The sequence below is a fragment of the Syngnathus leptorhynchus genome, chromosome 6 (assembly GCF_054491065.1).
Source record: "Syngnathus leptorhynchus isolate UIUO chromosome 6, UIUO_Slep, whole genome shotgun sequence".
Taxonomy (NCBI): Eukaryota; Metazoa; Chordata; class Actinopteri; order Syngnathiformes; family Syngnathidae; genus Syngnathus; species Syngnathus leptorhynchus.
In genome coordinates this window covers 3,474,743-3,502,462 of record NC_141200.1, presented here as the reverse complement: position 1 = coordinate 3,502,462, position 27,720 = coordinate 3,474,743, and the positions used below count along the sequence as shown (strand labels likewise).

The following is a 27,720-nucleotide window of genomic DNA, read 5'->3' as shown; positions in this document are numbered from 1 at the left end:
ATGGTGTGAAACAAGGCACTTAGATTTTGATGGAAAGAACAAGGTGTGGGGAAACCATCTTTCGCCACCAACATTCCCTGTCCAACCTGAAAACATACCAACTATGGCCTCTAGATCTATATAACGAATGGCTACAAAATATATTCCTGTATACTGTACAGCTATATACTGAAAATATCCCTCAATAGATAAATAAACGCCTTAGCTTCTCTGTGGTTCACATTCAACGTCCGGTCAACGAGGTCCAACAAGGCTCTCCCCATTTTCGTTGTTCTTAAAGCATTAACCAAGCTAGCTGGTAGCTCGTTAGCTCATGCGGCTTAGCGCGTTAGCATCCCTGCTAGGTTACTATGCGGCTGGCTTCTGCGGGAAAGCGCGAGGGTGGAGGCCGTCGCCGCCGACGGGTGGAGGTAACGTACGGAGGCGGGCGGCGGGGCGCCGGAGCGCTCGCCCTGGCTGAGGTTCCGCTTGCGCTCGCGCACCAGCGCCCTCTGGTGGCGCTTCATGCGCTCCAGCTGCTCCTCGGCGCTCATTCGCCCGCCGCGGTGGGGAGGAAGCGTGCCGCCCGCGTACTCGGAGGACAAACAGTCCAAGGCACTCTTGGGTCTCTCCTGCTGGGAGACACACAATGGGGGAAAATAATTTAATATACAGTTTTGGAAATGATGACGAGTTCAGGAAGCGTGACCCCTCACCCTGTCCACGGCGGTACCGGGGCGTCTCCTCAGCGTGACGAAGGATGACAGGGCATCCGACTTGTTGGCTATCTGCCACGACGTGCCCGACAGACCTGCTCCGGCGACACGTGATCAAAATAAATAAAGGTGACATAACAAAGCTGCTAACAACACGAGCTACCAGCTAGCTGTGTTACATAACAATACCTTTGGGATCACGGTGGTGGTTGTCTGCATTTGTATTTTGGTGAGTAATAGCCAGCAGCTCGGGTTCGCTCAGGTACGAACGCAAGTCGGTCTGCCAGCACACAAAAATATAAAATATTCAAATTTAGGAATGCACTGTGGAATTGTGTGGAAAGTGGATGTGACCGTACCTTACAGTCTCCATTGAGGACATAGTGTCCGCCCTCCCGGTCCCTTTTCCTCTCGTCGGACTGTCGCTTGAGGCCTCGCACCGACGTGTGGCGGATGGCTGCAGACGCCTCCTTGGGCAGCGGCGGCACGGCGGGCGGCGTCTCCTCGTAGTCGTACTGGCGAGGGAGCGGCGGTCGGGGGGGAGCGCCGTCCTCTGCCTTGAGGTAAAGGAGAATTGTTGCTAGCGGATGTTCATGCGTGAGATGACACACCGTTTGGGAATGTTCGTGTAAAAATAAGCAATGATGTAAAAAAAACAACGCTTTTCATGCCGCTGACCTCTCAGACCCGACGAGGCGACTCTCCACTTACCCACTTTGGCACAAAGTTGTGAGGCAACGTTTGCGAGAAGACGCTCGGGACGGAGCTACGGGGAGGCGGCTGGACGTCGGCGGTGGAAGAAGGCACGCTGGGCTCCGACACGGAAGGCACTAACTTCCTCTCTGCGAGCAAGTCAAAGAAATTAGGTACAATTGTTTAATTAAAAATAACTATTTAACGGATTTTAGGGGCGGGTCCGGGCCAACCAACCCGGGTTTTGCACCGAGTCGATGGTAACTTTGTAGTTGGCTTTGCTGCCGCTCAGTCCCGCCATCACGTCCTCGATCCTCCACAGCTCGCGCTTCATCTCGCCCTTTTCTTGCTGCGTCGGTGCACATGCCCACACGCACTGGTGTCAATTCTGTCCCGTCCTGATGCAGTACCTGACCTCACCTGAGGGGTGGCGCTGTGGTTCATGCGGGCCTGTAGCGCCGTCCTCAATTGCTCCACTGAATTCTCCAGCCAGCTGTAGTCCTCCCAAGCACGTGTCATTTCCTGCGACATATCACAGCAACAACAAAAAAAACGTTGGTTTCCACAAAGCAAGGTTGGACGAGGTTAGTGGGGAAGACCAAAATCCCATCAAGCACTTCTTTGTACCGTCGAGAGTCGGGATATCTGGGCCCTGATGGACACCAAGTCCTCCTGCAGAAGTCTTTGCTGGTAGGCGATCTTTTGGGCGTGGGCCGGCAGCTCGTGAAACAGCTCCATCTGCTGGTGGGACACATCCAGCACGCTCTCCAGCTTGTCCTAAGGGTTGTCGAGTGTTATTTACAATTGCACACTTTTACGGCTGCTCCGCGACAACACGCCTTCTTCACCTTATCCTTCTTCAACGAGCTGATCCGCACTTCCAAGTCCTTCAGTATCTTGTCTTGCTCGCACAACCGACTCAGCTTTACCTGCAGGGGGCGGTAAAGAGCTTTAGAGTTGGTACTTTGCCAACCATAGAAATGCAACTTTCAATTATCTGACGGCTGGATGCTGCGTTACCGCGGCGGCAATAGCTGGCCTTTGCTGTGTTCCGCATCAAATGTAAAGACGGATAATCACCGGGACCGGTATTGAGGTCGTTACACAAAGTGGATGTGTCTAGCTGACACCTTGAATTACTGTCAGGGAGGCATTGCGTCTCATTAATCAAAGTGCGATTATGTCGGTGCAAAGGTTGCTTCACTTTATCAAGCGTGAACATTCGTGTAATTATGTTGTGCCGGGAACAAAGTACTCCTCCGTGTCGGAACTTGAACTGGTCACCGGATGAATAATTGATTCTGCTTTTTTTTTTATTTTTTTTTTATTTGACCCACGCTGACACATTTAGATTTTCCAAACTTCAAGTTATGAGAATTAAAGTCATTTAAGGTGAATAAAAAGTCATACTATAACAGTGAATCAATGTCGGGGAAGTTATTTGAATTTACATTGTAACAATGCGAATACTCACATCCACGTCACTCTCTGCCACCTTGACGGGCTTCAGCGTTTGACTTCCGGCCACCTGAAAAAAAAAGATTTCACACGTCTTCCTTTTCAAAAATGTTGCGAACTTCAAATGGTCAGATTGAACACAGACTGCGATGCTGTGATGCAACTTGGCGTGCATGACAACAACAACAAAATACAGTATAACAGCGGTTGCCATGGAGACCACGATGGACACTTAAAAGCCCTGCACAAGTGGACGCGGCCGCCAAAATTTCAACGACTCAAGTGGGGCGTTTGATTATCAACTAAAATGAGCGGCAGGGTTCTCCTGTGCTAGCATAGCGCGCTTATACCGTGGGGTGGGGGGGGGGGGGGGGGGGGCATTTTTTGATGGCGGCTCATTTGGGCAGAAAAGTCACTGGCCGAATTGAGTATCAGAAAATGTTTGGACTTGTTTCAGTTACTGTGAAAGAAAAATCCTTCAGCGTGGAAAAATATGAAAACGATGGTGTCGTGCCACCACTGGCAGTTTCTCAATCAGGGTGTTATGATGACACATCAGAAAGGAAGATGGCGCTCCAAGCAACTGGCGTAATTTCCACCACCACGCATGCACTGCCGAGCCGTCTCATGCCCACTTTGTGATGCCGTGTGTGTGTACGTGTTGCAAGTGTGCGTGACAATGAGTGGGGGGTGGGAGGGGGGGGGTCACGTGACGCTGTTCAAAATTCAATTGAACAGTCGCCTCCACATGCACGAGCACGCTGTATATGGAAGTGAATGCGCACACACAGAGCTTACGGTCGATAGAGGCCTGAGAGGCCCAGCAGTGCAGTGCAGTAGCAAACTGTGAACTGCGAGGATCAGGGGCTCTAGAGCTCTGATCTGCGAGTCAAGAAAAGAGCGCCGGTCACATGTTGGCGGACGCCTCTGCTTAAAAGACTCGGATTAACGTTATCGGCGTGATTATTTGGGGGGGCTTGCAAGTTAGAAGAGGGCTGGAGAAACGGTGGGCTCACATGCGTCAGTGTTGTTAAGAAAATCAGCAGGAAAAACAAGGTTCTGACCTTCAGGTCCAGATAATCCAGGTCTTGCTTCAGCTGCTTGTACGTGTCATCCACCTGCAAGCAAGCAATATTTTGATTTCACTATTATCGGTATGAGATGATAAATTGTGTGTGGATGCTGAGACGACGTCGTCATGCTAAAGAAAGTGGTAATTGAGGGCCAAACAGGTTTTATTGTAGTACCACCTTTCAGCACTAGGTGGCAAGCATGTTCCAAATGACACTTTTTGTTCATAAATCATGTTGGGATCCATCAAGCAACATGATCTCAGCATTCACACTCAAATTAAGTGATAATCGGCATGGACTACAAAAACCAATTCCAAAACTACAAAAACAACTCAGCCCATTTATCTGCACAACGCTAATAACACAAAGCAATCAAAACATCGTCAGCCCCAGTCCAACCAACGCAAAGCAACCAAAGCAAACAAAAGCCAAGGAAGTTACATGCCACATGCCAAAAATAAGCAGCACACGTAATCCGAGCGACCAACACGGCACGCAGCTTCCTCTTTGTAAACGTGAGCCTGTCCCAAGATGATTGATGAGGATTTGGAGGTAGAGGCTGCCACTAAACACACAGTTAAACAAACACCTATTCCCTATGCTATATAGCTACACCACAGAAGCAAAGAAAAAAAACACTCCATTTGTTGCTAGTCGAAGTTAGCAAATGTCACGTGACTAAATTAGCAACGTTGAGGTACTGCTCAGCTCGTGGCAACGATTACGGTAAATAACAGTGTTGCCGCCATTTGCTAATTGACAACTGTAATTTGCTGGTGAGCTAGCAAACATCAGCTTCTCGCATAGGGGCAACCTCTACCAGGCCTCGCGATGATGGTGGGCCGCCCACCTGCGTTTGGCTCAACAGACCGAGGTGGTTTAACGTAGGGCTGGGGACGGCGGTGAGGAAGGGGTCGGCGGTCGACAGGCCGTGGTGTTGCAGCTGCTCCAGCGTGCGCTGGCGGGCGGCCGCCATCTTGGCCTGATGGCGGCGCAGCTGAATGAGGAGCAGGGTGAGCTCATCGGGCTGTCCGTCGTCGTCATTTTCACCACACACACATCAGAGTGTTATATTGTTTTGTCAGGCTTTATAGATTGAGTTTAATCTCCAAAATTGTTTTTTAAACCGTAAAGTCCTTTGAGTTGCACATGTATGATATAAGGTGCGATACAAATAAATTGGATGACAAGGATTAAAACCTTCAATGGAAACCCAAGCCTCAAAACCCTGAAGCCATAACCTAGCCTCAAATCCGACCTTAGCTGAAAGTTAGAGGATTAGTATTACGTGACAGTTAATAACACAGGAAAATTCATCTCCACCATTGGTTGTTGAATAGATTATTTCTTAAAAGGATATTTTAGTTGAGTCAGATTTACCGTTTTTCCGTGGAGGCTGGGCGCACTGACCGTGTGTGTGATATAGTTAGATGGAGGCAAAGAGCGTCTCTCCATGGTGGACGCCTACAGCATACAAAGTCTATCGTGATGCAACCGGGCTTAAAACACAAATTTAAAGAGGAGGTGCTTTTACCTTGAAAACTTGCGACTTGGTCCTGCGAGGTGAAATGGCAAACATTGTGTCCATTGCCGACGCATCGGTCGAGGGTCTTACTGTCACGCGGTCGATGGGCGTGTGCGGGCGACGGGCGGGCGACAAGGTCCTGCTGCTACCCGGCGGAGGTCCCGGTGGCGGGATGTCGGCGGGCGAAGGCGGTACGGACACGCATCGCGGCGGCCCGTTGTGCTTAGCGGCTGGAAGAAGTGCGGACGGCGGGCGGGCCCCGAAGGGATAATCCGGGGCCGGCGTGTAGATGGGGGCCGTGGGGCTGCCGTGGCGGTACTGCTGGCGCTGCTGCCACTCGTACAGCTGCAGGATGGTGTTGGAACCCGGGCCGGCCAGATCGGGGGTGAGGCGGAAGTGGCTCATGCGGTCCTGGGCGTATTTGTACTCGCTGTGGCGTGCCATCGGGGGGCTATTGCGGGGGGTCTTTGGCAGGGTCTGGTACGCTTCCAAGGTGCCGAACTTGGGCTGGGTGGGCGGCGTTCGGCGGGGGAGCGTGTTGTCTCGGGATGGAGGACTGTTACGAAACACACACATCTGTCGTCACGACTTTGACTCGACATTCTTTGCGTTATAACGGATTTGCTGCATATGTTGACAAATGAGCCTACCCTTTCTGCACCTTGACCCACTGCTCCACTTGTTCCAGAGTATTCCGTCTCCTCATTTCCTGGGGGGCTTCCGGCGCCCTCTGGTACGTCCCCGCCGCGATCCCGTTAGGCTCCAAGATGGGGCTGTGCACCTCCACCATACCGTTCCTGGGGCAGACGCCCGGGGGCAGCGTGGAGGCGGACCGCGAGGGCGCACGAGAAGGCACCCTGGAGACGGGCGCCGACGAGGACACGTGGTCCGGCGCCAGGAGACCGGTGGACGTGAGGTTGGCGGGGAGGGAGGCGTGGGTGTCCATCTCCGTGGTGAGAGGAGAGTCTTTGTGGAAGCTGCAGCGGTCGTCCATGTCGTGATGTATGGGCTCCAGAAGGACCTCGTGGACGGTCTGTCTCTGGGGTTCTGGAGCCTTGTGGTTGTTGACGTGGTTGTTGGTGTGCGTGACGATCTGATGATGCATCATCTGGAAATGAGTCGACTGCTCAGATGCTCTGTGGAGAGTCAAGAGCCAAAATTGAAAACCCAAATCCTGTGTTGAAACCCTAATTTGGAATCCAACCCTGGCTTGAAGCCTGAGCCATGACAAAAAAAGCCCAGTCCAAATGCAGCATCTGAATGCTTCAATGAGGATTTGTAAGATGCCCACGGTTCCCAACTGCGTGTGAGGAGAGCTGATGTTGTTTAAATGAGTTGTCGGAAAGCTGCCAAGTAAACTTTGAATTGAATTTGGTCTGACCTGACTGTTTGGGAACTCACTTAACGGGCAATTTAAAGCTCCACTGCTTTTGTTCAGAAGGGACATGGGAGGGTCAAGTGACGGTCAGGTCAGCCACAAAGGACAAACAAGGAGTATGACTGGACCCAAAAGTCAAACCAAGTTCAAGAATGAATGAATGAACGAATGAATGAATGCGTGTTCCTGACCTGCCGCCTGCGTCGACGGGGCCTCTCATATTGGCGGCTTGGTTCATGGCCCTCAGCCAGGCGTTCATGTCCTCTTGCGTGTCGGCGCTGAAGTAGTACGTCCGCATGCCCGTGTGCTCCGCCTGAGAGCCAATCACAGAGCTGCGTTTGTAAACCTGCGAGCGCCCGCTCGAGTGGCCGGCCTGCGGGGGGGGGGGGGGGACAGAGAGCATAGCAAAGGTTTCACGAAGTCCGAGCAACCAGAGAGCAGACAAGGCCGGCGCTAAGTACACTGAGAAACGAGGACAAAGACAACGGCGGTAGCCAGTCACGACTAACAAAGACAGCTTTGGACCGATGAGAGGGAAAGAACACAACAAACAAAAGCCCAAATGTTTATCTGTTTGTTTAGAAACATGTCAGTAATATTTTGCATAATTATTCCAACAGTCTGTCCTTACAGCAATGTGAAGACAAAATCAATACAACACAAATACATCAATAGCACATAAGTATTGAGACGTGGGCCATGATATCAATTATTGTACATTTGTTTCTTGCTCAATGGCACTGAATGCATGTCTCTGAAGAGCACCTAAGGGAGTTCATCAGAGTGCTTTTAGTGTCTGCGTGGGTGGCTACGGGCTAGCGTAATAACTGCGGGAAAGTATGAGGTGGCTATTTGTTTTCTTGTCCATGAAATGTGGCTATTGTGGGATATTGTTTATCTGCTTTCACAAAAAATGCAGGATATTCATATTCCCTGGTAGTTGGTGGAGCTTTATGAGGCCAGAGAGGTACGGACACAGAAACAAGCAATCACATGAATACGCTCTCAAAATTTTATACCTGGCTAGTGTTAGCCGGCTTCAAACATAGGCGCAATTCCCCCACCTTGCTAGCAACTATGCGCTCAAACGCCCCCAACTGGACATGAAGAGTAATAACAGGCAAGATGTGACTAACATGGCTATCGTAAGTGCCCCAAACGTCTATTGCTAGTGCTAACCAGCTAATCTGGCTAACTGAGTAACATCATGAGTAAGCTCCTAAATATCAGATTTTTTATTTTTTATTTTTAGACTCCCAACCCCAAAAAAAGTAAATCCCTAATCTTAAAAAGCAGTTAAGTTTTTATATGTAAATTTCCCATGATCACTGAATGATGTCACACACTTTTAGCGGCTAATCGCAGTCCCGCCTGGTTTCCTTTCACTCGCCTTGCTTTACTTTCTTTCCATTCATCGCTTCCTTCCTGTCCTTTTTTTCCACGCACACATCAGTCTCACGTGTCCTCACGCTATTTAAAGACAGCATTGTGCTCGTAAAGATAAGCCTGAGCGCTGCCGCACAGCTCCTCCTGATAAACATGCGTTCTCCCAAACTGAGGATTGATTTTAGAGTGGGGGGGGGAAAAAAGTATCCAAATGGAGACAATAATAGCCTCTGGGTGTCTCCCTTTCAAGTCTGCTGCTTTAATGGAATAAGACATACTCAGTGCTCTCCATTTGTAAGGATGCATAAATCGTGTAAGGAGGAATATAACACCTTTCAAAGACACTCTTCAGGATACATCTTTTTTTTTTTCCCCTTTCTTTCTTCTCAGAGCCATTATTGCAGTGGCCGCTAACCACCGGTCCACGGCCCCTGAAATTCTAGTTCCTGGCCTAAATAACGTCGAGGACCACATCATCGGCGGACAGCATGCAGAAAAAGTTAGTCTCGACTTGAACGAGAAACCCCACGAAAACCCAGCAATGTAAAAATACGAAGAGAAAAAGCAAAAGGAGCAAATTGACATGACAACATGTTGCTCACCATCATGCAGAGACAGATGACAATGTGAAATGTACAGTTTAATCCCACATCCAGTAAAAGGGGAGCGAGTACCTATTTTACGCGAGGACTGTCAATGCGACACACTCGCAGGGGTGTGTGTGTGTCCCGGTCGGGCAGCCAACAAACGGAAAGAGAGGTGGAGGGTGGAGGTTTAAATTTTCACAATCATCATACACCAATTTATCAACCCTCACCTACAGACAGTGGTATGATTTTTTTTTGTCATGTATTTCTTTAATTAAGAAAAATAGTATTGAAGTTATTCATAGAGACAAGTTCACAGTTTTATGTTCACCTTTTAACAGAAGTTACACTCTCCTATTATCACCTAGTTAATTCATAAAAATGACAAGATGAAATATTAATTACACCATAATAAGTTCTTCAATTGAACTCGGCTGTTTGAGATGCCTCTAATGACGGCTGTGCGTGTTTTCCCTTCAGCGCCACGTCCAAAAATAAGACAGACACGTTTTATTTATAGCCGAAGGCGCAGAATCCCAAACGTGATCCAGCGTGGCCGCAAGCAGCTCCCACGACGGCATGCCGACGATCAACATAACGCCAATAATTAAAATATGACTTAAACATTCATTCATAGTGGCATCAGCAAACTCTTTTGTCATTCACATTTTTTGGTCAAACAGCAGTATGCAAAGCCACAAGATTATTTAATCCGGAATGTTCTCCCCCCTCCCACTATAGAATGCAAGCGAGTGCATAATGTGCTTGCATCCCCGCTAAGTCGAGTTGCGGAGTTGTGCCAAAGGGAAATCCACTCCACAGCAGCGTCAATATTAAAACCTCTTTTGACAGCCGGAACAAATTTGACGACAGCAGGTGCTCTTTGCCAAATCACGCCGGAAGGCTTGGCCGTTTACCACGTTACAACGTCCTGTGTATTTACAATGGAATCTGCTTGCTATTGCTATCAAGCGGTTTACAAATAAACTCGAAATAAAAGTATGACGTCTATTCTCGTCAATGGTAGTGAATGAGTTAAAAAAATCTGTCTTCATTTCAACCTTATGAGATTAGAAGTTACTTTTTCATGAGTCCCCTTAACTTGTTGATTGCTCATTTTTTTAATTGTGGAAATTACTGCTGTGAGACTCTAATTTCCCTCACGGGGCTGAATAAAGTATTTATCTATCCACCAAATGAAACGTCTGCTCTTGATGACTCATGAGCTCATTTAGCAAAACAACAAACACCGGCGATAGATAAGTAATCATACTGCCGACAGTGGCAGATGTGTTCATCTCCTCTTTTAGAAATCGCAGGTACCCGCCATCTGTGACAATCAGAAATTACGCCAAACGTATGTCATACTTAAGCTTTTGACCCTTCTCCATCATCAGTATTTTTATTATTTATTATTATCTATTACTTATTATATTTGTTTATTACTACTTCTCATTTGTATTTATTATTTATATATATACACACACACACACACACACACACACACACACACACACACACACACACACACACACACACACACACACACACACACACACACACACACACACACACACTTATTTATTTATTTATTAATTTATTAATTATTAAAGCCAGATCTCAACCGCGTTTATTACGGGGGATGCATTCTGAATTCATTATTAATTATGACATTAAAATCGCTCGATTTCTGCATAAGTTAACAAGGCTAAAGCGAGGGAGAAGCCAACGTACCTTGAAGGCATACTTGCGGCTGATGTGGTCCTCAGGTCCCACGGGTGAAATGACATAGCTGGGAAGCGGAATGCTGCCCAGGACCGCCTCCTCTCTGCTGTCTGTGTGTGGGGAGGAGGGAAGGAGGGAGGGAGGAGACGATAAAAATATGTATCATTGGCTAATTGTTAGGACAAAAGCAGAATCAACATCAAGCAGCGCTGAGAGGAGGAAAAAAAATCTTTGACCCTGACACGTTTTTAAATTTCAATTATTTCCCTAGAAAAATTGTGTTCCAGCTTTGAGTTGAATTAATTAAACTAAGCCAATAATTTGACAGCAATGTGAAAATCAACAATTCCCAAATAAGCCAGCTTGCTGTGTTTCCATCTTAATGACTTTCTCTAAATAACACCGACTATTTGTTTCTGCTGTGCATGTGAGAGAGAAAGTACTGAACAATTATTACATCATAAAATGTACAGTACAAAGATGCAGAAGAACCTGTGCCCGTGTGTCTGATGGCCCGGGTGCTGATAAAGCCGGACTAAAAGGGGAGGTAATTGTTTAAAAATAATACAAGGACCTTTGGAGGAGACATTCCCGAAATGTCAGACGACGCTGCACTCTCACACTTGCATGATGGGCCAGACTGGAGTCAAACGGCTTAAAATGTTCTTGATGCTCTTAAGCAAAATAATTGAATGGTGAGGCAACTTTTCATCATGTCGAGTGCAGGAAAAAAAAAAAACATCTTTGAAGTCATGAGAGAAAAGGGCGAGAGGGGGGGGAGGAGATAAAGAATTGATTTCCTGGCTGGAGGCGAGGAGGCGTTTCTGAAAGTGTTTTGATTGACATGATGAAGATAAAATGACACATAAAAGTCACGCGGAGCAGACGGAGGCGGACGTCGGTGTAATTCTTCATCTTAGCGAGACATTTCAGACAGTTCGTTAGGCTTTCCGATACTTTTCTGCTGTCACCGATGCACACGCTCCATTAAGACCCGCTTGGATAAATTAGTTGTGAGTATTCAACCGAAGGATGAATTCAGTTTTTACCTTTGTAATAGAAAAGGCAGAATTCGGACAAGACGAACCACTTCCTCTTCCAAAGACGCATCCCGGAGCTGTCCTGGAAAAGGAAGAAAAAAGGTATAAGCGGAGTCGAGCAGTTGAGACCGATGGGTCGGCGGCTTTTTTGGAGTTGTGAAAACACAGACCTGTTTATACAACCATCCTCGGACCACAACAGGGACATTGGGGTTCCTCTTGATGGCCTGCTCTCGCTTGCCGAAACTATGCACCCTGGCGGCGCCGGAGCGGGAACCCTGAAAGAAAACGTCAAGTCCGGTCATTGGCATTGAATGTATTCGTAAGGATCAGTTTGCACCGAATCAATGTTTATTGTCTTATTGAATATCATTTGGGCTTTGCTTGTTGTGGCGACTAAGAAAAAAAAAAGAATTATCGTATTCATGTCCATGTTGTTGCATGCATTAGTGTTCTCTTGGCTCAACTATGCTAAGGAAGCTAGGATATTTAAGTAGTAGTAAACAAATTGACGAATTTGTAAAACGACATTCCGCATAGGACAGGATGGAATTAATCATGTCAATTTACTGGCATTTTAGTCCATGCGGTTGAATTTAACATGATGATATTCAGCGCATTGTTGTCAACAATCAAAGAGCAAGTAACTTAAATACTGTCAAGTTTACTGGTCGGGTCAAATTGACCCAGAATAAGAGAAATACATAGAAGCTGTACCAATGTGCTTAAGATAGATAAGCTGGACTGAAATCTATTATAAAATACTATAGATTCAAATTGAAGTAACCTAAATACTGTCTGCAAATTCATTGGTCGGGTCAAATTGACCCGGAAATAAGAAAAATCCATACAAGCTGCAGTAATGTGCTTAGGATAGATAAGCTGGACTGAAATCTATTAGAACATACAATATCATCAAATTGAAGACACAAATAAACACATTTGGCAACAGACTATAGTCCCAGCAGCACTTTTGTCTTCCAGAGTGGACCTTCGCCCACACATCAGCGTGATCTTTTTCAGGAAAGGCCGACTTGTTCTGGTTACATAAGCGCAGCTCCACATGCATTAGACCACCGGCGACCGAAAAACTCAATAGGCTATTAGTGAGTGGGAGGTTTTGAAGAGCTTTCATGTGACCTGCAGGCTACACACTACGACAAGAGAAAGATTCTGAAAACTGAAAGCACCATTTCAAATGTGTGTCAAGTCGTACCATTCAGGGGGGGAGATGACGCAAACATTTCAGACCCCTCAATTCAATGAGGGTGAAAGGAGCAACAGATATCATATATTTTTTTGCACATTTTCATACAATACACTGGCAAGAACAGAATTCATTGGAATCCCCATCAGTTCAGCTTACAAATCAATTCAGCAAATTACAAACTTGTTTGATCATCGTGTGCTTGTACCAGGAATAACTGGCCTTATCCGCTGTGTACACATTCATCAAATCTCATTACACAATCTTCTGGTCTGATATATCAGCGGAAAAGCAAGCTTCGGGCACTGTACGTACACACCCGCACTTATTACGACTGTATGATTGAGTGAGACGCTACGAGAGGTTTGCACAGCAACATGTTGTCCAAGCATGATGCAAAGTCACACACACTGAGAATGTTGTGCATGTTTCATACATGCTTGCTGTCTGTTTTTAGCTGTGGGCTAATGTGCTAACATGCTAACAGGTCAGAAGATTCTCTTGGAGTCAGAAAGTCTTTTTTTTAGCTAGGGGCTAATGTTCGAACGAGCTAACAGGTCAGAAGACTGAGTGATTTTATTGGAGTCAAAAAGTTAAAAGTGGAAAAAGTTTGATGAGGTTGCGTTTCGTTAGCATTTTTAGCACTCGGTGTAAAAAAAAAAAATCTCTTCAGCGAGCCTTTCAAGCATCAAAATTCTTCGCGAGAAACTTTTGAAACATGACGACTCGGAAGTAAACTTGCCCTGAGCTGTTCATCAAAAATAAAAAAATAAAAAACTTCCCGTGCTTCGATTGGGGAGGACAGGCCGGCTCAGGTATGTTTTTCAAGTCCATTTTATGTGGCAAAGGCAACCCATGGTGCAAACTTTGAAGCCTCAACTGTCTAGTCTGACATAAAAAAAAAATACATGAAAACGTTGATGTGCAAAAAAAAACTTTCCTGGGCAGGATGCAGAGGAAAATCAGCTTATTTACATCTGCTTAACCATTCATAACAAATACTACATTTATACGTTTTCAAAGAAGGCAGTGAAGAGGGAGACGGAAATGAAGTCAATGACTAATTCATCTAGGACCCATCGTTTTAAAATAGCAAAAATCAAAGTGCATTATTGACAGTGACTTCTTCCTAACCTGTACCTCAAAGTGTCAACTCAATTTGTTGACAAAATGCCGTCGAATCATCCCTTGTGATGTCTTCAAAGTGGACAATTTTTTTTTTTTTTTTAATCCTTACAACAACAACAAAAAAAGCCGAGACTAAATAGGGCGCAGCAGGAATTCCTCGATGGCTCTTTCTAGCTTTGATGCTTCTTACTCGAGAACATCACCAAATCTGAGCGGAACGGGGGGGGGGGGGGATGAAAATGAGAGCTCAAGGGAGGACAATTGTGACACACGACTCGAGGTGGAATGTGCGACGACGCGCTTCCTCTGATGTTTTTTGTCAGAGGTGGAATGAATGAGATTCATTTTGCAATGCGCCACACGAGGGGGAGGGGGGGGGGGCGCTATCTTTCCTCGGAAACTCTTGTCACAATGAGGCAGCTACATTTCCCTTGATGTTTCATGGCAAGGCTGATGAGCCAGAGCACTTGGGGAGGGGCGACAGACGGAGCAAACAGAGGGCACGGTTATGGTGGCGGGGCATTTTGATGAATGCCCCCGTCATTGAGTCATCTCACCCTGTGGCACATTTTCAATCTTACACCTGAAGCACCTGTTGCACGGTCACGCAGCAGAAAGAGACAAGAACAACTGGGGCGAATCGAAAAAAAGTCGAAATATTGAGCGAGAGGTGGAATAAGCTAGAATAAGAAATGCTAAAAGGTTAGCTCCAGGAGCTAGCTGACGTTAGCTCGCAAGTTTTCCCTTTGTCCCTAAGCGAAGGAAAGACGTCGAGATGAGAAAAAAAAAAGTGAGGCCAAGACATTGAACAAAAACTACGTGGCAACAAAACGTTGAATAGAAAGACTTGTCAGGCGTGCGGGTGGACAAAAAAACTTAGCTTTGATTTCTTCAACTCAAATGACGCAAAATGTCTTGCAGCGTTTTTATAGTCTTTTCTTTTTAATCACGTTGGCAACAGCTGTGATGGCTGCGAGGCCAAACAGACAAAAGAGCCCAAAAAAATAGAATACAATAGCGTGTGTGTGTGTGTGTGTGTGTGTGTGTGTGTGTGTGTGTGTGTGTGTGTGTGTGTGTGTGTGTGCGCAAATCGCATCGACTCGGCTCACACACAAAAACAAACAAAGCAGTTATTACAATCGTTTTGGGATTCGACCCAAATGATTGATTTTTTTTTTTAAGTCTCACCCCAATAGCACCGATAAAAAAAATGGTGGCCAACCAATCTACAGCATTTAAGCTGCTCATCTCTAGCTTGGTCTTCAAGCCAAGTTCAATAGCCCGTCTAGGCAGCGATGGCGTCGGAGCTGGATTAATTGCACCCCGCAGTGTCACTGACCTTGGCGTAGGGGGCGGCGTCCGCGGCAGAAGAGGTGGTGATGGTAGAGCCCTCGCTGACGGTGGTATTGGAGAGCTGCTCGACGCCAGGGTGGGACATGACGCGAGTACCCGGGAGCCTGCGAACGCAAAGTGCCGAGAACATTTTTTTTTTTACACTTCTCCAAACTGGCATCATTATAACGTCACAGATAGAAAATTCAACCCGAGTAGAATTTGAATATCTGCGGGAAGGGAATGAGGCAAGAGCTTTGAAGTTGCCGGCGATGGAGACGAGAGCGAGACTCCCGCTGGGACGCCGTTTATTGAAAACCGTTGGTGCTGCTTGGGAATTTTGAAGCGCTTCTCCTCACCTCGCTGACAAAAATGGGGCTCTCAATAAAAAACTGGCTTGGTGACTCCCATTCAAAAGCAACAGAGGTCTGTCTGGCTATATTTCGAAACAAGAATATAAAATTGATATTTACGATGCGTCGTTCCATCGCTGCCTCGCTTGGTTGTCCCCCACCCTTCCCCTCTTGTGATTCATTCAACATGTCTCTCTCCTCTTTTGTGCTCGTGTGTTTGAGACGAGCCAGCAGGTTACATTGTTCCCGCGCTCTGGCTGCTGATGGATCGGTCTTATTAGCGACGGCGGCGGCGGCGTGGGCGTCAAGAGGGCCAGTCGTCCGAGCCGCTCTGATCGAGATGTGATGGTGAAAGCCATTTTCTGTGTACGACATCTGAGAATACCCGCTTTCTACTTTCTAACATATTTCAATATATGATATGATACTAGCATATATTTTTGCAATTATTTTTAACCAGGCATAATGGTTCTTTTTTTTTTTTTTTTCTTCATGTCAACTCTGACAGCTTACAGGCTTGTCAGAGTTGAATGTAAACTGCAACTGAAAGCTTGACAGCAGCCGGCCCGGGTGTGCGCGTAGGCCGGCTACTGTCAGAGAGGTTATCGCAAAAGGAGTGGAGTGGCTCGAGTGTCAGGACTTTAGAAGTGTGGAGAGCACCTTATCATGGTCTCTTATTTTGGAAACGGCGGAGAGTCCTTTTCAAACGATTGAACACAAAATTTAATTCAAAATAGAGGTGACAGAAGAGCCCTAGTCAATGCGCTACGCTAAGCTATGCTAATTTGTAGATCATGCAAATTGTTTACGAATATTACCTCGGAGAACCTTATCTAGCTCTCAGTGACCAAACTGTTCAACACCAACCTTAAGGTGCATTTTATATTTTATGGAATATTACATCATAATTTATATCATAGGAATATTATATTATAATGATATTATAATATTATATTAATTTATACAATAAGGAATAAGAAAAAGTCAATCGTTCTTCTATTTATACCCAAAATGGGTTTCCATAGAGCTACAAAGCGCTTTTAACAGCTTTCTGATTGCAAGGACTGTAATGAGAGCACTCCAGCAACGGAAATGCTCGTCCTTGACCCTTCCTAGTTTGCCTCTTTATTTAGAGAAAAATAACATGTGGAGAGATGAAAGTGACACAGCCAGACAAAAAAAAAAAAACCTTATCCTCCACTGCAGACATTCTATGCAAAACGTATTTAAAGGAGCTGTCTGACTCGGCATAAAAAGAAGCAAGAAAGCATCACTTACTGTTCTTGAGGGAGAAAATCAATGTTCTCTGAAGAAACTTGCCCGGTCACGGGATGACGAAAGGTAGTGCTCCTCTGGTTATGACTAAAACCAAAGAAAAATAACAAGAGGGAGAGGTTAGCAAAGTTCGCTCGTAGCCTCAACGTGATGACAAGCCAAACAGTCTGGACACAAATGGGATGATAAAAGGCCCACCCACACCCCACTGTTCTCGACAGTGTATAGCCTGTGTGGACTCAGCACAAAATACTGGCTTGAGCAGGACTGGGCCTCCACGGTATTCAAAGCGAGATAAACAAAATGGCCGACCACTATTGCCGCTAGTTAATACATCAAAGTAAATCTAAAAAAAAAAAAAACAACTCGGTGATAGCAAAATAAATAAAAAATAATAAGACAAAAGCTGTGACATCATCATCACAAAGGCATTTATTGACTTTCAAGTAACACTTTCTGAGTTGTAATGTTAGCTTTTAGCGTTAGCCAGTGCTAACTTAGCTAGCTGCTTTAGGATTGGCCCCAAACCAGTATTAGGAACCTGTCAGATTACAATAGATTTGGTGAAAGAGTACAAAAAACAAGTAGTAAAGATCTCTGAGATTTCCTGTCTCTCCAGTTTCCTTAAAACTTCTTGACCAGATTTTGTGTAACAAAGAAACACTCTTCTGAAGCAATCCCCTCTTTCTAAGAATCCCCGCCACCAAGGAAGGCGCCATGTCGGCGTCATCTCACCCTCGCGTTCCTCTATCCATCCAAATGCGAGTGGCATTTACCAAAGTCCGGAGGTAAATGCTGAGGGGGTTACATAAACACTCGGGGCTGACGTTTGTGTGACACAAAATAGCCCCCCCCCAAAAAAAAATCCCATCTCATTCAAACACACATGCACAACACATGATCTGGCATTGCAATGCTGCACCTGTTGTCACACACCATTTCACAAGAACATCCATCACTTGACAGTTGGAACTGTGACTGGTATCTCAATTGGAGGGTTCCGAAGAGCTACAAACTTCTAAAGTAATCTACATCCTATTCCTGAATATCGGAATATCTTTGTCAATAGGGGATGGCCCTCAATGAGATATCGATGTTGTCATGTCGTCCTTCCTTTAGACAGAAACCCGGATGTGCGGCAAACATTGTCGTTTTAAGTTATCTGGGAGTGGGTGGTTCTCCGACCGAGTCAAAGGCCTGCTCTATTTAAAGGTTTTTCCACACGAAATGCGTTTGAAGTGCAGCGAGGCGGAGCGGCGTGGCGAGAGACAAGGTCATTCCCATTCTGCCACCTTGTGTGTGTGTGTGTGTGTGTGTGTGTGTGTGTGTGTGTGTGTGTGTGTGTGTGTGTGTGTGTGTGTGTGTGTGTGTGTGTGTGTGTGTGTGTGTGTGTGTGTTGGTTGGTTAGTTGAGAACAAGTACAGTAGGTATAATAATGAACACTACTGAGTATAAAGTTGACAGATCTGAAAATATTTCGGTATCCACATTCAGAGTTCACGATTAGAAGCTCCGCAGAGCCAAACATATCTTCTTGACATACGAACATCCGTCCAGACACACGCTTGCCATGCCGCTGCTAAATAAACCCCGACACCTGACTGGATGTTGTTTACCTTCCGTCCGCCTGGTTACTTTAAGGGCTTCACTACTTCTCTGTTCCTCCGTGCGTGCAAATATGCCGACTCTACGCCGCCATGCTCAGAACTAGAGGCAATGTTGTATGCAAATACACACACACACACACACACACACACACACACACGCACACGCTCACACTACATTGAGTCAACGTGCTGAATTCCAAACTGTCATTGAATTCCAGCGAGCATACGGTGCTGACACTTTTGGTTCGCTGCTGCCATCTTTTCTTGATCGGGTTTCACGTGAGAAAAGCCTTGAGAAGCTTTTTAGGATGTATCAAACATTATGATATATCAAATACAGACTTAACGCTCTGTGATTGCGGTTTTAAGTTTGCACCGTTAAAATATCAAAGCATATTAGAAGCCGATAATAAAACACTACGGTGCTTTTAATTATTAATGATGAAAAAAAACATCAAGTGAGCAGCACTTAGATTTCAAATTTTCCTATTCTCCTAATCACCTTGAAAGAAATTAGTCACCAGAAGTTCAGTTGCAAGATGCAAAATTTGCAGTCAAAAGCACTGGCAGAGCTAACGGGGGGGACCGCAGGGGCACTCCACCCCCCCTCCCCGTAATTAATTTTGACAGCATTTTTGGAAGATTTAAAGTTGGTAAAATTGTTTTTCATACCCTCGGAGATATCCTTGTACTCTCCACGACCACTCCCAAGGAAAAAAAAATTCTAGGTAAGCCCACAGAAATTGAACACATTAAAGCTTATCGTGATGCTTGGAGCTTCCATCACACTTACAGCTCGTCTCATAAATTTACCAAGCACTGCCTATTAAGATTCACTGCTTGCATATTGCTGTCATGGCTTCCCAAATATCTATCGTCTGGTTTATCTATCTATGAAGACTCAACAATGTATGCGTCAACTTGACAACAAAAGAGCGGGGAAACACCCAGACAGGCGTTAAAGCTCGTCTCACGCCGTAAACACTTCACACGCTCCGTCGCTCTGCTTGATGACAAATGACAAATCATGGGAGGAAAAAAGAAACCCCGTGGGATAAACATGCAGATGCGGAAGCGCCGAGGCAAACCGTCCGGGCTCCTCCGAATATGCGACAATACGTCCGCAGCATTTTCAAATGAAGTCGTTCTTTGAATATAAACTACAGAAATGAGTGTTAATTAGGGTCTGGAACATGAACATGGGTTTTATGTTGAGCGAGATGGATGATGCAAAGTGAAAGGAGAGGCAGAGGATTACGTTGTTAATTCGAATTCATTCATGTAAATCGGGCATTAGCGACCGCTAACACTTAATCCCATTGGCGGAAGTGCTGGTGGAATAACAAATGAAGACAAATACAATAATTACTAAAGGCCGGTCTGGAGGTCGTGGGAACTATTTTTACCATCTTAACCAAACCCATACATATCATCAAACATTTATTGACTTTGATGGGAAGATTTCGGAAAACCGGCTCAAATTTGTTCCAACAAATTAAGATTGAGCGCACGATTCTTCCGAGATAATCTAACAATAGTAAATACAGGTTTACCGAGGAACCAATAAGTGGCGCTGAACTTTGTTTCAGAAGCTATTGCTAAGAATCAATAATGTTCCTACCCTGGGGTGCTATTTTATTGCTCCTTTCAAATCTTTTAATACCAGTCTGCTTCTCTGCTCTTTCTTTTTGCAGCCCTGTCACCTTGGGTTAACGCTGTAAAGTGCCACTTAATTGTCGCGCCGCTGAGAAGCGTCGCGACAATTCTTCAGCGCTGATGAGCCCTCTTGATTGTCTCCGCATTTGCGTCTTGTTTTGGGAGTGCGAGGAGAGGGGGGGGGGGCGGTCCGTATCGCCGACGCTCCATCGGAAAACAGCAGCCTGAGCCGCGATTACTTTGCATTGTTATGGCGTAAGACACAGGAAAAGTAGCCCTCAACGCCCGCCCGCCCGCCCACTTACCCAACCAGGCCCCTCGAGAGGTTTCAGGACATCTTGTTGCCATGGTAACATCTAGATGAGACCATCTATAGCTTTAAATTAGCCCCCCTACTTTCATGTCCAGCTCCATAGATTTTCTCAAACAGCGCTGGGATGAGATTAGAGTACTTCCAGCAATGCCTCATGAAAATATTGTGCGTGCGTGTTTATTTGTGTGTCTATGTGGAGCTTTTAGGAAGGAAATAGAGGCAGTCGGCATGGCGACTGACACCCTGGCATGCTAATAGACGACACGTCGACAGCGTATTCACATTGAAAAACATTTCACAGTGTCCTGAAAAGGTCCTGTCTCACAGAGGCAAAATGTGTGTCTTAAGATCTGAATCAAAGCCAAAGTTTGCATAGCAGGGGGGAAAAATAAAAAGACAAATATCAGGCATGTCTCAAGTATATAGAAAAATTCAATTTGAATGATTGAAAAATAAAATTTGAATGATTGAAAATTCCTCTTAAAGATCAGGAGATGGTTGACTGTTTCAGCCATCCAATTTTTCAAATTCCCTTTTGTCATAGCGAATCTCAAAATGGTCAAACTTTAAAAACATGTACATACCACGTGAGATGATGTAGCCGTAAAAACCTGGCCATCATGCGTCCTTGCTCCTTTATTCACTTCCTCATGCTGACAACAATGAACAAACTATAACAGAATAGCGGACGAAAGATACATCACATACAATTCCTATCTAAATTTAGCAACAGCCAAAAGTCCGATTCGTATCTTACTTGCGAACATCACCAAATATGATTAAATATCACGCCAAAGTCACATGAACACACAAATTAAGCAACACTCACCGATGAAACCGCAAAAGCTCGCGACGTAGCACAAGCTAGCTAGCAACTGCTTGCTAACCGCTTCTACTACTTCAAAGACCCAAGTGTCCTCGCCCTTTCAAAGACGCAACCAAAAAAAAAAGGTCTGAATTCACACAAAACAATGTGATAACACACATGTCCTGAGCCAGTACACACTTCAAGGTTGCATAAATCAAGTGCACAAAAATTGCCCCCTCATCTAGGACACGTGGTTACAATTAGCACTCATTTGTAGGAAATTGTCCAAAAGGTGATTAATTAGTTGGAAGTATCTTAATAAACAGTGATTTCACCGCCCAGTGCTTTGGGCTTGAAAAACATTTTGACCTTATTTTCTTTTGCAATTTCCAGGAAGTCTCGAGTTAAAGTTTGTTTTAGTGTTCCACAAATTCCAAACATTGCGTCAATGTTTGCACGGCGCTAATGAGGCGGCGAGTGCGACGTACTTTTCCCGAGCCGACTCCATTTTGTTTTTTTTAAGCTCAGCATTGTGTGTGGGCTTGAGAGCTTTGGACAATGACAGGATCTGCCCTGCATTGACATTGAGGATGGGCTGCCGGTACGACTGCCTAAAGTACCCAAACCGGTGATAAATGACAAGTTTATTGTCCGGCAGTGCTCCATTATGATGTCATACAAATACACAGCGGCGCCTCCGATTTTATCATCCGGGTGCTATGCAATAAACTACATGAGTGATGTAAAAGGCCTCGCTAATATGACTGCAGACATTTTGTAGTAAAACGCCTTGCAAAAATCTCAAGAATCAAAAGATGTTCTGAGTTCATTTTCACAAGGCTTTCTCCGGTCTGACTTAAAAAAATACTCTCCGATAAAAAGATGATGAAATTAACACAGCAGGAGGGACCCCGGATTTAAAAATGTTGTTTACAGCTCCGCTCATCTCAATTCATCACTTGCCTTTCCAAAATAAACACATTAGCTTCCCCCATTAGGGACACAAAAATATGCAACACTATTTATTAGCTAGCCATGCGTAATATAGAAAAGTTGCACAACACAGGAGGGAAAGTCAAAAATTATTTCTATTTTTAGGTTATGTGCTCCAGTTTTGAAATTGAGCATACACAGCGGTCGTGGTCGTCGTCCTGCGCGTTTTGGACCTCGGAGGGAAAAGGAGGCGTATTGAAATGAGATGCTACGCTTCATTAGGAGGTTGCGACGGGAATCGCGTCGGGGAAGACGAGCGGCACAAATGTGTTTGGATGCTTCTGGCCCATTTAACCGTTTTCACTTGACGCCTTTGTGGCCTCGGAGACGTCTGACAGAGTCGCCGCAGAAAGTCTCCGCTGAATGTGTTTTAGATTACATTTTGTTTCCAAGCGCGGCGCATTAACATTTTCAGCTTGTTTTTTTAATAATGGGCGGCATGACAGGGTAATTAATAACGCTAATTAAGTATGTTTTGAAAGGGGCTATATTATGAAAAAATGACTAATTACAGTGATTTCCGGACTACAAAGAGCATCTGATTTAAAGCCATAACAGCTAAATTTAGCTATTAAGAAAATGAATACAGAGTTATCTCTACATTAAACAGACGGATTAAAAAAATAATAACTTTTGCTATCAATAAATAAATATGTATTTATAAATTTAGCCAAAATAAAGAGTAGGCCGATACTGGAACCTTGCAGTTATTCCCATTGAGAAAATGGCTGTCATGATTTGGCGCCCACTAGTGGCCAGTGCGACTAATACACCCCAGTTGGTATTCAATCTGCAAGAGTTGGTCTTCGCTCAAAGCTTCACTGTCACATGTCACTGTGAGGAAAAACAAGTCTTGTATCAAGGAATGCTGGACGTTCCGTCTGAGCGGACTGCCACTGTGACCTTCGGGGTGTAATTCCGTTAGGACCTCTTGTCAAAGTGTCAGTGGCCTCCACAGAAGATCAAGAAAAGGAGAAAATATCCAAAGTGAATGACAAGTCTGCTAAAATTGGAAGCTTGATGTCTCCAGGGGAATAGGGCTAAAAAAAAAAAAAAAAAAGAAACCCTAGCCGACTAACGATAGCATTCATTTTTTAAATTCTTTCAGGATCCTTTTAGAAAAATATTCATTTCCCGACCTGCCCCCAGACGGTAACGGCAGTGACGGTGGTAAACGATTCGGGACTGGAAAGACTTTCATCTGTCACACACATTACTCAGCGGCGTATCGTCCATGCGCACATACTGTAAATATTTAAGAGAATCATCAATCATTGGCTGACAGACGTCTTATTGCCGCCGCGGCCTAACAGGCTGAAAACGAGAGTTGGAGAACATCCGCGGACTTCTTCCAATTTTAAATATGCAGTGCATCGTTATACGCCACATGTTTTTGGTAAAGCCTTTAAAATATAAAAAAAAAAATTCAATATTGGAATAAGTTTGAAGGTGAACAGGAAATCCCTCGGTGGGATTTTTGTTCCTGCCACGGGTAAGAAAGAAAAAAAAATCAAAATGAAGCACGGCGACATTGAAGCATCAGTTGAAGGACAGTTATTTGGAAAAAAAAAAAAAAAAAAAAAGTATGAATGAGACAGCAGAAGCATTTCAATCAACTATCTCAAATGTCTGGCATTTCTGAAATGCAAAAAAATGGTGGCGACGAAGGTAGGAATGATGACGATTGAGTTGTTTTGGACGATTTCTTTCGATGAGGGCAAACTTCCTGGCTGGTCGGCAACCTGCTCGACGGTCCGAGCTCTGAGTCATTCCGTGGCTAATTGCCCCGAAGCAAAGATCACTGCCTACCAACACCGCCTCCACTGCCGTTCACAAATAAGCACAGGGATTTAAATCAATAAATAATCTTTACTTATTACTTGATATCCCAATTAAAAATATCCACAGCACAACACAAGTTCAAAATATCCGCCAAAAAATGCTTCCACTAAAGATGACCAAAAGTATTACTTCACCATAAACATTTCTACAATGAACGTTAGCTTGTAGCGAGCAGCGTATTTTCCAAACACTCCAAAAAAAAAAAAAAAAAAAAGAACTCTTGACTTCTCAACTTGTTTTTCGTTAATTGTACCTATGACAGAACTTTGAAGAGCGGATTTGAGAATAAAGAGGCCTTTTATAGCCAATTAAAGACTTCCTTTTTGGGAAATCTAATTCGAGACATTGCGGAGCTGCATGAATAACACATAGCTACAATGAATCAGCGTCACAGCGCTCCGGTAGGCGACCGTATCTGATACAGAAGCAGACGTGGGCAGAGGTCTGCTCTTCGCCTGGCGGCCATTCCCTCAAGGGAATGTAGCTGAATGAAAGGATCAGGCTTGGTGAGATTTTTTTATTTTGTTTCCCAGGAAGACATGAACAGCTGCTTAAACTACATCGCATAATGTTTTGTTTTTTTTCAAGTCGACTTTGGTTCACAGGTAAAACCGGTTTAGTATTTCGGTTGGAGCTGAGTACACAATTAACAAGCGCGGAATAACCAGTTTGATGGCAACAGTCACCTAGTCTCATTTAAATCAGGCAACACTTGAATCGGACTTTTATCTCGTATATATGAAATGATGTTATGAATGACTACCACTCAATGAAAAAAAAAAATTGTTACTGCAATGAAAATATTCAAGCAAGGATGATTTTGGTTAGTGAGAGTTCATCAAGGTCCAACAACCACAATTTGTATCCAAAATCTTTTTTTCTCAGTACAAGCTTCAACTCGACAAGGTTTTGTGGAAAATAAGTCATAAATAACCTCCATGACCAATTCAAAGGATATCAATGTTTATAATGAATGGAGGCTTTATTCTCTCCAAATAAAGCTTTTGTATTCAAATGTGCCAAAAATGCCTTAGGAGCACTACTGGGTCGGATTGCATCTAAGTCTCTAAATGCACAATATGCAGATAAGCCAAAGAGGGGGCGGGTCTTTGGGCTAGCGGAGAGTAGAGATGTATCTTAAAATTTCGTACAAAGCTTCACACAATTGCGCATCAAAAGATATCAAAGCAGACTTTTATAGATGAATGCAGATCGTGAAATAAATTACAGCTGCAAAGTGATGCCCTAGTACAGACACCTGAGGTACACCACAGATGAATACAACCCTCTTAAAATCAAAAACAAGACTCTAGAATGCTATTATTCGTCAAGACTTGACTTTCAAGCGAGGAACTCACCAAATGTTGTAAACACATCCAAATTAAAACCCTATTTTTATTCCATTTTGACGAATTTTACTTGTGTGTTCTTGAGTCTCGATGTTGTGCTTTGCTAACTTCTACAGAAAATCAGAGAAGTGAACCTGTCATCCAACTGAGTCAGGTGTGGCTAAGCGTTTTTATGTAAACCATTTTAAAACATACTTCAGCTAATTTGGAATGCGGGTTAGGAGGTGGCATACCTGCAAGGAGCGTGGTAGAAGGGATATCCAGGTTGAGGTATATGATTGCAATATCCCGACTGATTCCACATGATGATTTGATTTCCCTACAAGTCCAAAAAAGTGTGCTTTCTATTTGGGGTGATCTCACATTCATCAAATGAGATCACCGAGTGGCTTGCACACCTGGAATGGAAGTCAAAGCCACAAACAAGTACTCAGCAGAACCCCAGACAAGCGCCCCAGGTGAGGAATGACATCACAGGCTTCCGTCAAGAGTCAGACGTTCATCTTCTTCCTCCTCCCCGAGGCTCTTGAGAGTAAATCAGACAAAACAGCTGTCTTTGAGGTCAACCCTCTCCCGACGTCCATCCTCACGCATCCCTCCCGCAAAGTTCACGGAATGTGGACAATTCATCCCAAATCTGTGTACGGGGGTCGTCTTTTGAGAGAGAAGCGACCGCTGGTTTCGTACTGGCTTTTCCCGCCTCGCGAAAAGAGCAGCGAGTGTCTGTAGCCGGAGGAGGAGAGGCGGGAAGTGGAGAGGGAAGAGAGAGGGAGAGAGAGAGAGAGAGAGGGAGGGAGGTATACAAAGCAGGGCTGCCTTCCGATTCCTGCCTCGTGCGCCACTGACAGGATGCACGCTGCTGTGGGACGGAAAGGACGAGAGAGAGAGAGAGAGAGAGAGAGAGAGAGAGAGAGAGAGAGAGAGAGAGAGAGAGAGAGAGAGAGAGAGAGAGAGAGAGAGAGAGAGAGAGAGAGAGAGAGAGAGAGAGAGAGAGAGAGAGGGCGAGAGAGAGAGAGAGAGAGAGAGAGAGAGAGAGAGCGAGAGGAGGAAGCGAACAAGCGTTTACAAGCCGACTCAAACTGTGACTCAGGTGTCATTTGACACCTGAACGCAAAAACCTGAGCTCATCTTTTTTGTCAAGCTTGCGTCATCTCAGCAAACTGTCCAGAACAGACCCCATTGAATGCTTGGTCAGCAAAAAAATAAAATAAAAGCGATCCACAAACCTCTTTTTGAATGTTATTGACTTTGAATCTTATGGTGAGAAAATGCTGCACGGCTCCAATAAAAGAGCAAAGAGGCAGAGTTTCATATTTCTCAGATCGTAAATTGTGTCAATTGTAAGTCATTTGACCTTTGAGCATTCCGACCGTACATTTCATTTTTCTTCATCGTTGTTATCAAAAGCATTTTTCAAGCAGTGTCTAAAAGTCGTCTTAAATGAGCCGGCACGGTTATTCTCTCTCTATCAACTCCATCTCCCGCTGCGGTGTTCTCTTTTCATTTCCTTTAATGTTTAATTCATAATCCGCCGCCACCATTTAGCATGTCACTTGATTGGTAGACCGATTAGAGAGAGTCGGAAGGTTGTCTGCACTTTGATGAATAAATTCCTGCGATATCGTATCACGAATCGGCAGATCTTCAAAATCAAGTAACTCGGGTGGCAAAATATCTGATGGGATGATTCCGAGCTCAGTCATGATCCAAATAACCTTCGAGTCAAAGTGAAATGCAGCATGCAAACAAACTGACCTTCTAGTTAAGCATGCGACAGGTGGCCGATGAGCTAAATCCAGGTGTGCGCCCGCCGCTCTTGGACCGAGCAAAGGTGACCTGGCTCAGTCCTACCTACACCTGGCAGAAGGCTGTTTACATTCTCGGAGCAGCTACACCGACCGGCAATGCTTTTATAACTCTTACATTAGAAAGCGTCGTGCCCTGGGGATGCGCGAGATTAAAAGTGTAATGGCTGTATAATAATTAGATTAGCTAATGGGATTCTCTGTGCCCAGATTAAGCCCCGCCTCTTGACCACAGTCAGCTCATAATAATCATCATCATCATCATAATAATCATAATATATATATAATATGATAATTAATTCTATATAATAATAAAAATAAATAATATAAAATATGTTAATAATAAAAGAAACTTAATAATAATCATAATAATAATCGAAATATTCATAATAAAAATAATAATATACGATATATAACGTTAATCAGACAATAAATCATTTAAAATCACTTAAAAATCAGCAGATTTCATTTTACATTAATACAACACAAGAT

At 44.6% G+C, this 27,720-nt stretch overlaps 1 protein-coding gene across 9 annotated transcripts in view; it reads right to left on the bottom strand.

The window, feature by feature from the left end:
• LOC147055343 (pleckstrin homology domain-containing family A member 7-like) overlaps window positions 1-27,720 on the bottom strand; it is a 39,781-nt gene that overhangs the window by 3,039 nt on the left and 9,022 nt on the right. The window contains exons 1-22 of one of the 9 annotated variants that reach the window (XM_085913473.1): window positions 25,657-26,232; window positions 16,859-16,942; window positions 15,235-15,352; window positions 11,731-11,838; window positions 11,570-11,642; window positions 10,530-10,630; window positions 7,014-7,195; window positions 6,095-6,580; window positions 5,454-6,000; window positions 5,300-5,383; window positions 4,770-4,946; window positions 3,911-3,964; window positions 2,863-2,916; window positions 2,237-2,317; window positions 2,016-2,165; window positions 1,809-1,910; window positions 1,626-1,737; window positions 1,407-1,537; window positions 1,055-1,252; window positions 885-975; window positions 696-790; window positions 420-614 (exon numbers count right to left, since the gene is read on the bottom strand). In XM_085913473.1, coding sequence (XP_085769599.1) covers window positions 420-614; window positions 696-790; window positions 885-975; window positions 1,055-1,252; window positions 1,407-1,537; window positions 1,626-1,737; window positions 1,809-1,910; window positions 2,016-2,165; window positions 2,237-2,317; window positions 2,863-2,916; window positions 3,911-3,964; window positions 4,770-4,946; window positions 5,300-5,383; window positions 5,454-6,000; window positions 6,095-6,580; window positions 7,014-7,195; window positions 10,530-10,630; window positions 11,570-11,642; window positions 11,731-11,838; window positions 15,235-15,352; window positions 16,859-16,942; window positions 25,657-25,727 — 3,294 coding nt within the window. In that variant the 5' untranslated portion in view covers window positions 25,728-26,232. The other 8 variants (XM_085913475.1, XM_085913472.1, XM_085913469.1 and 5 more) reach the window with 8 other exon arrangements.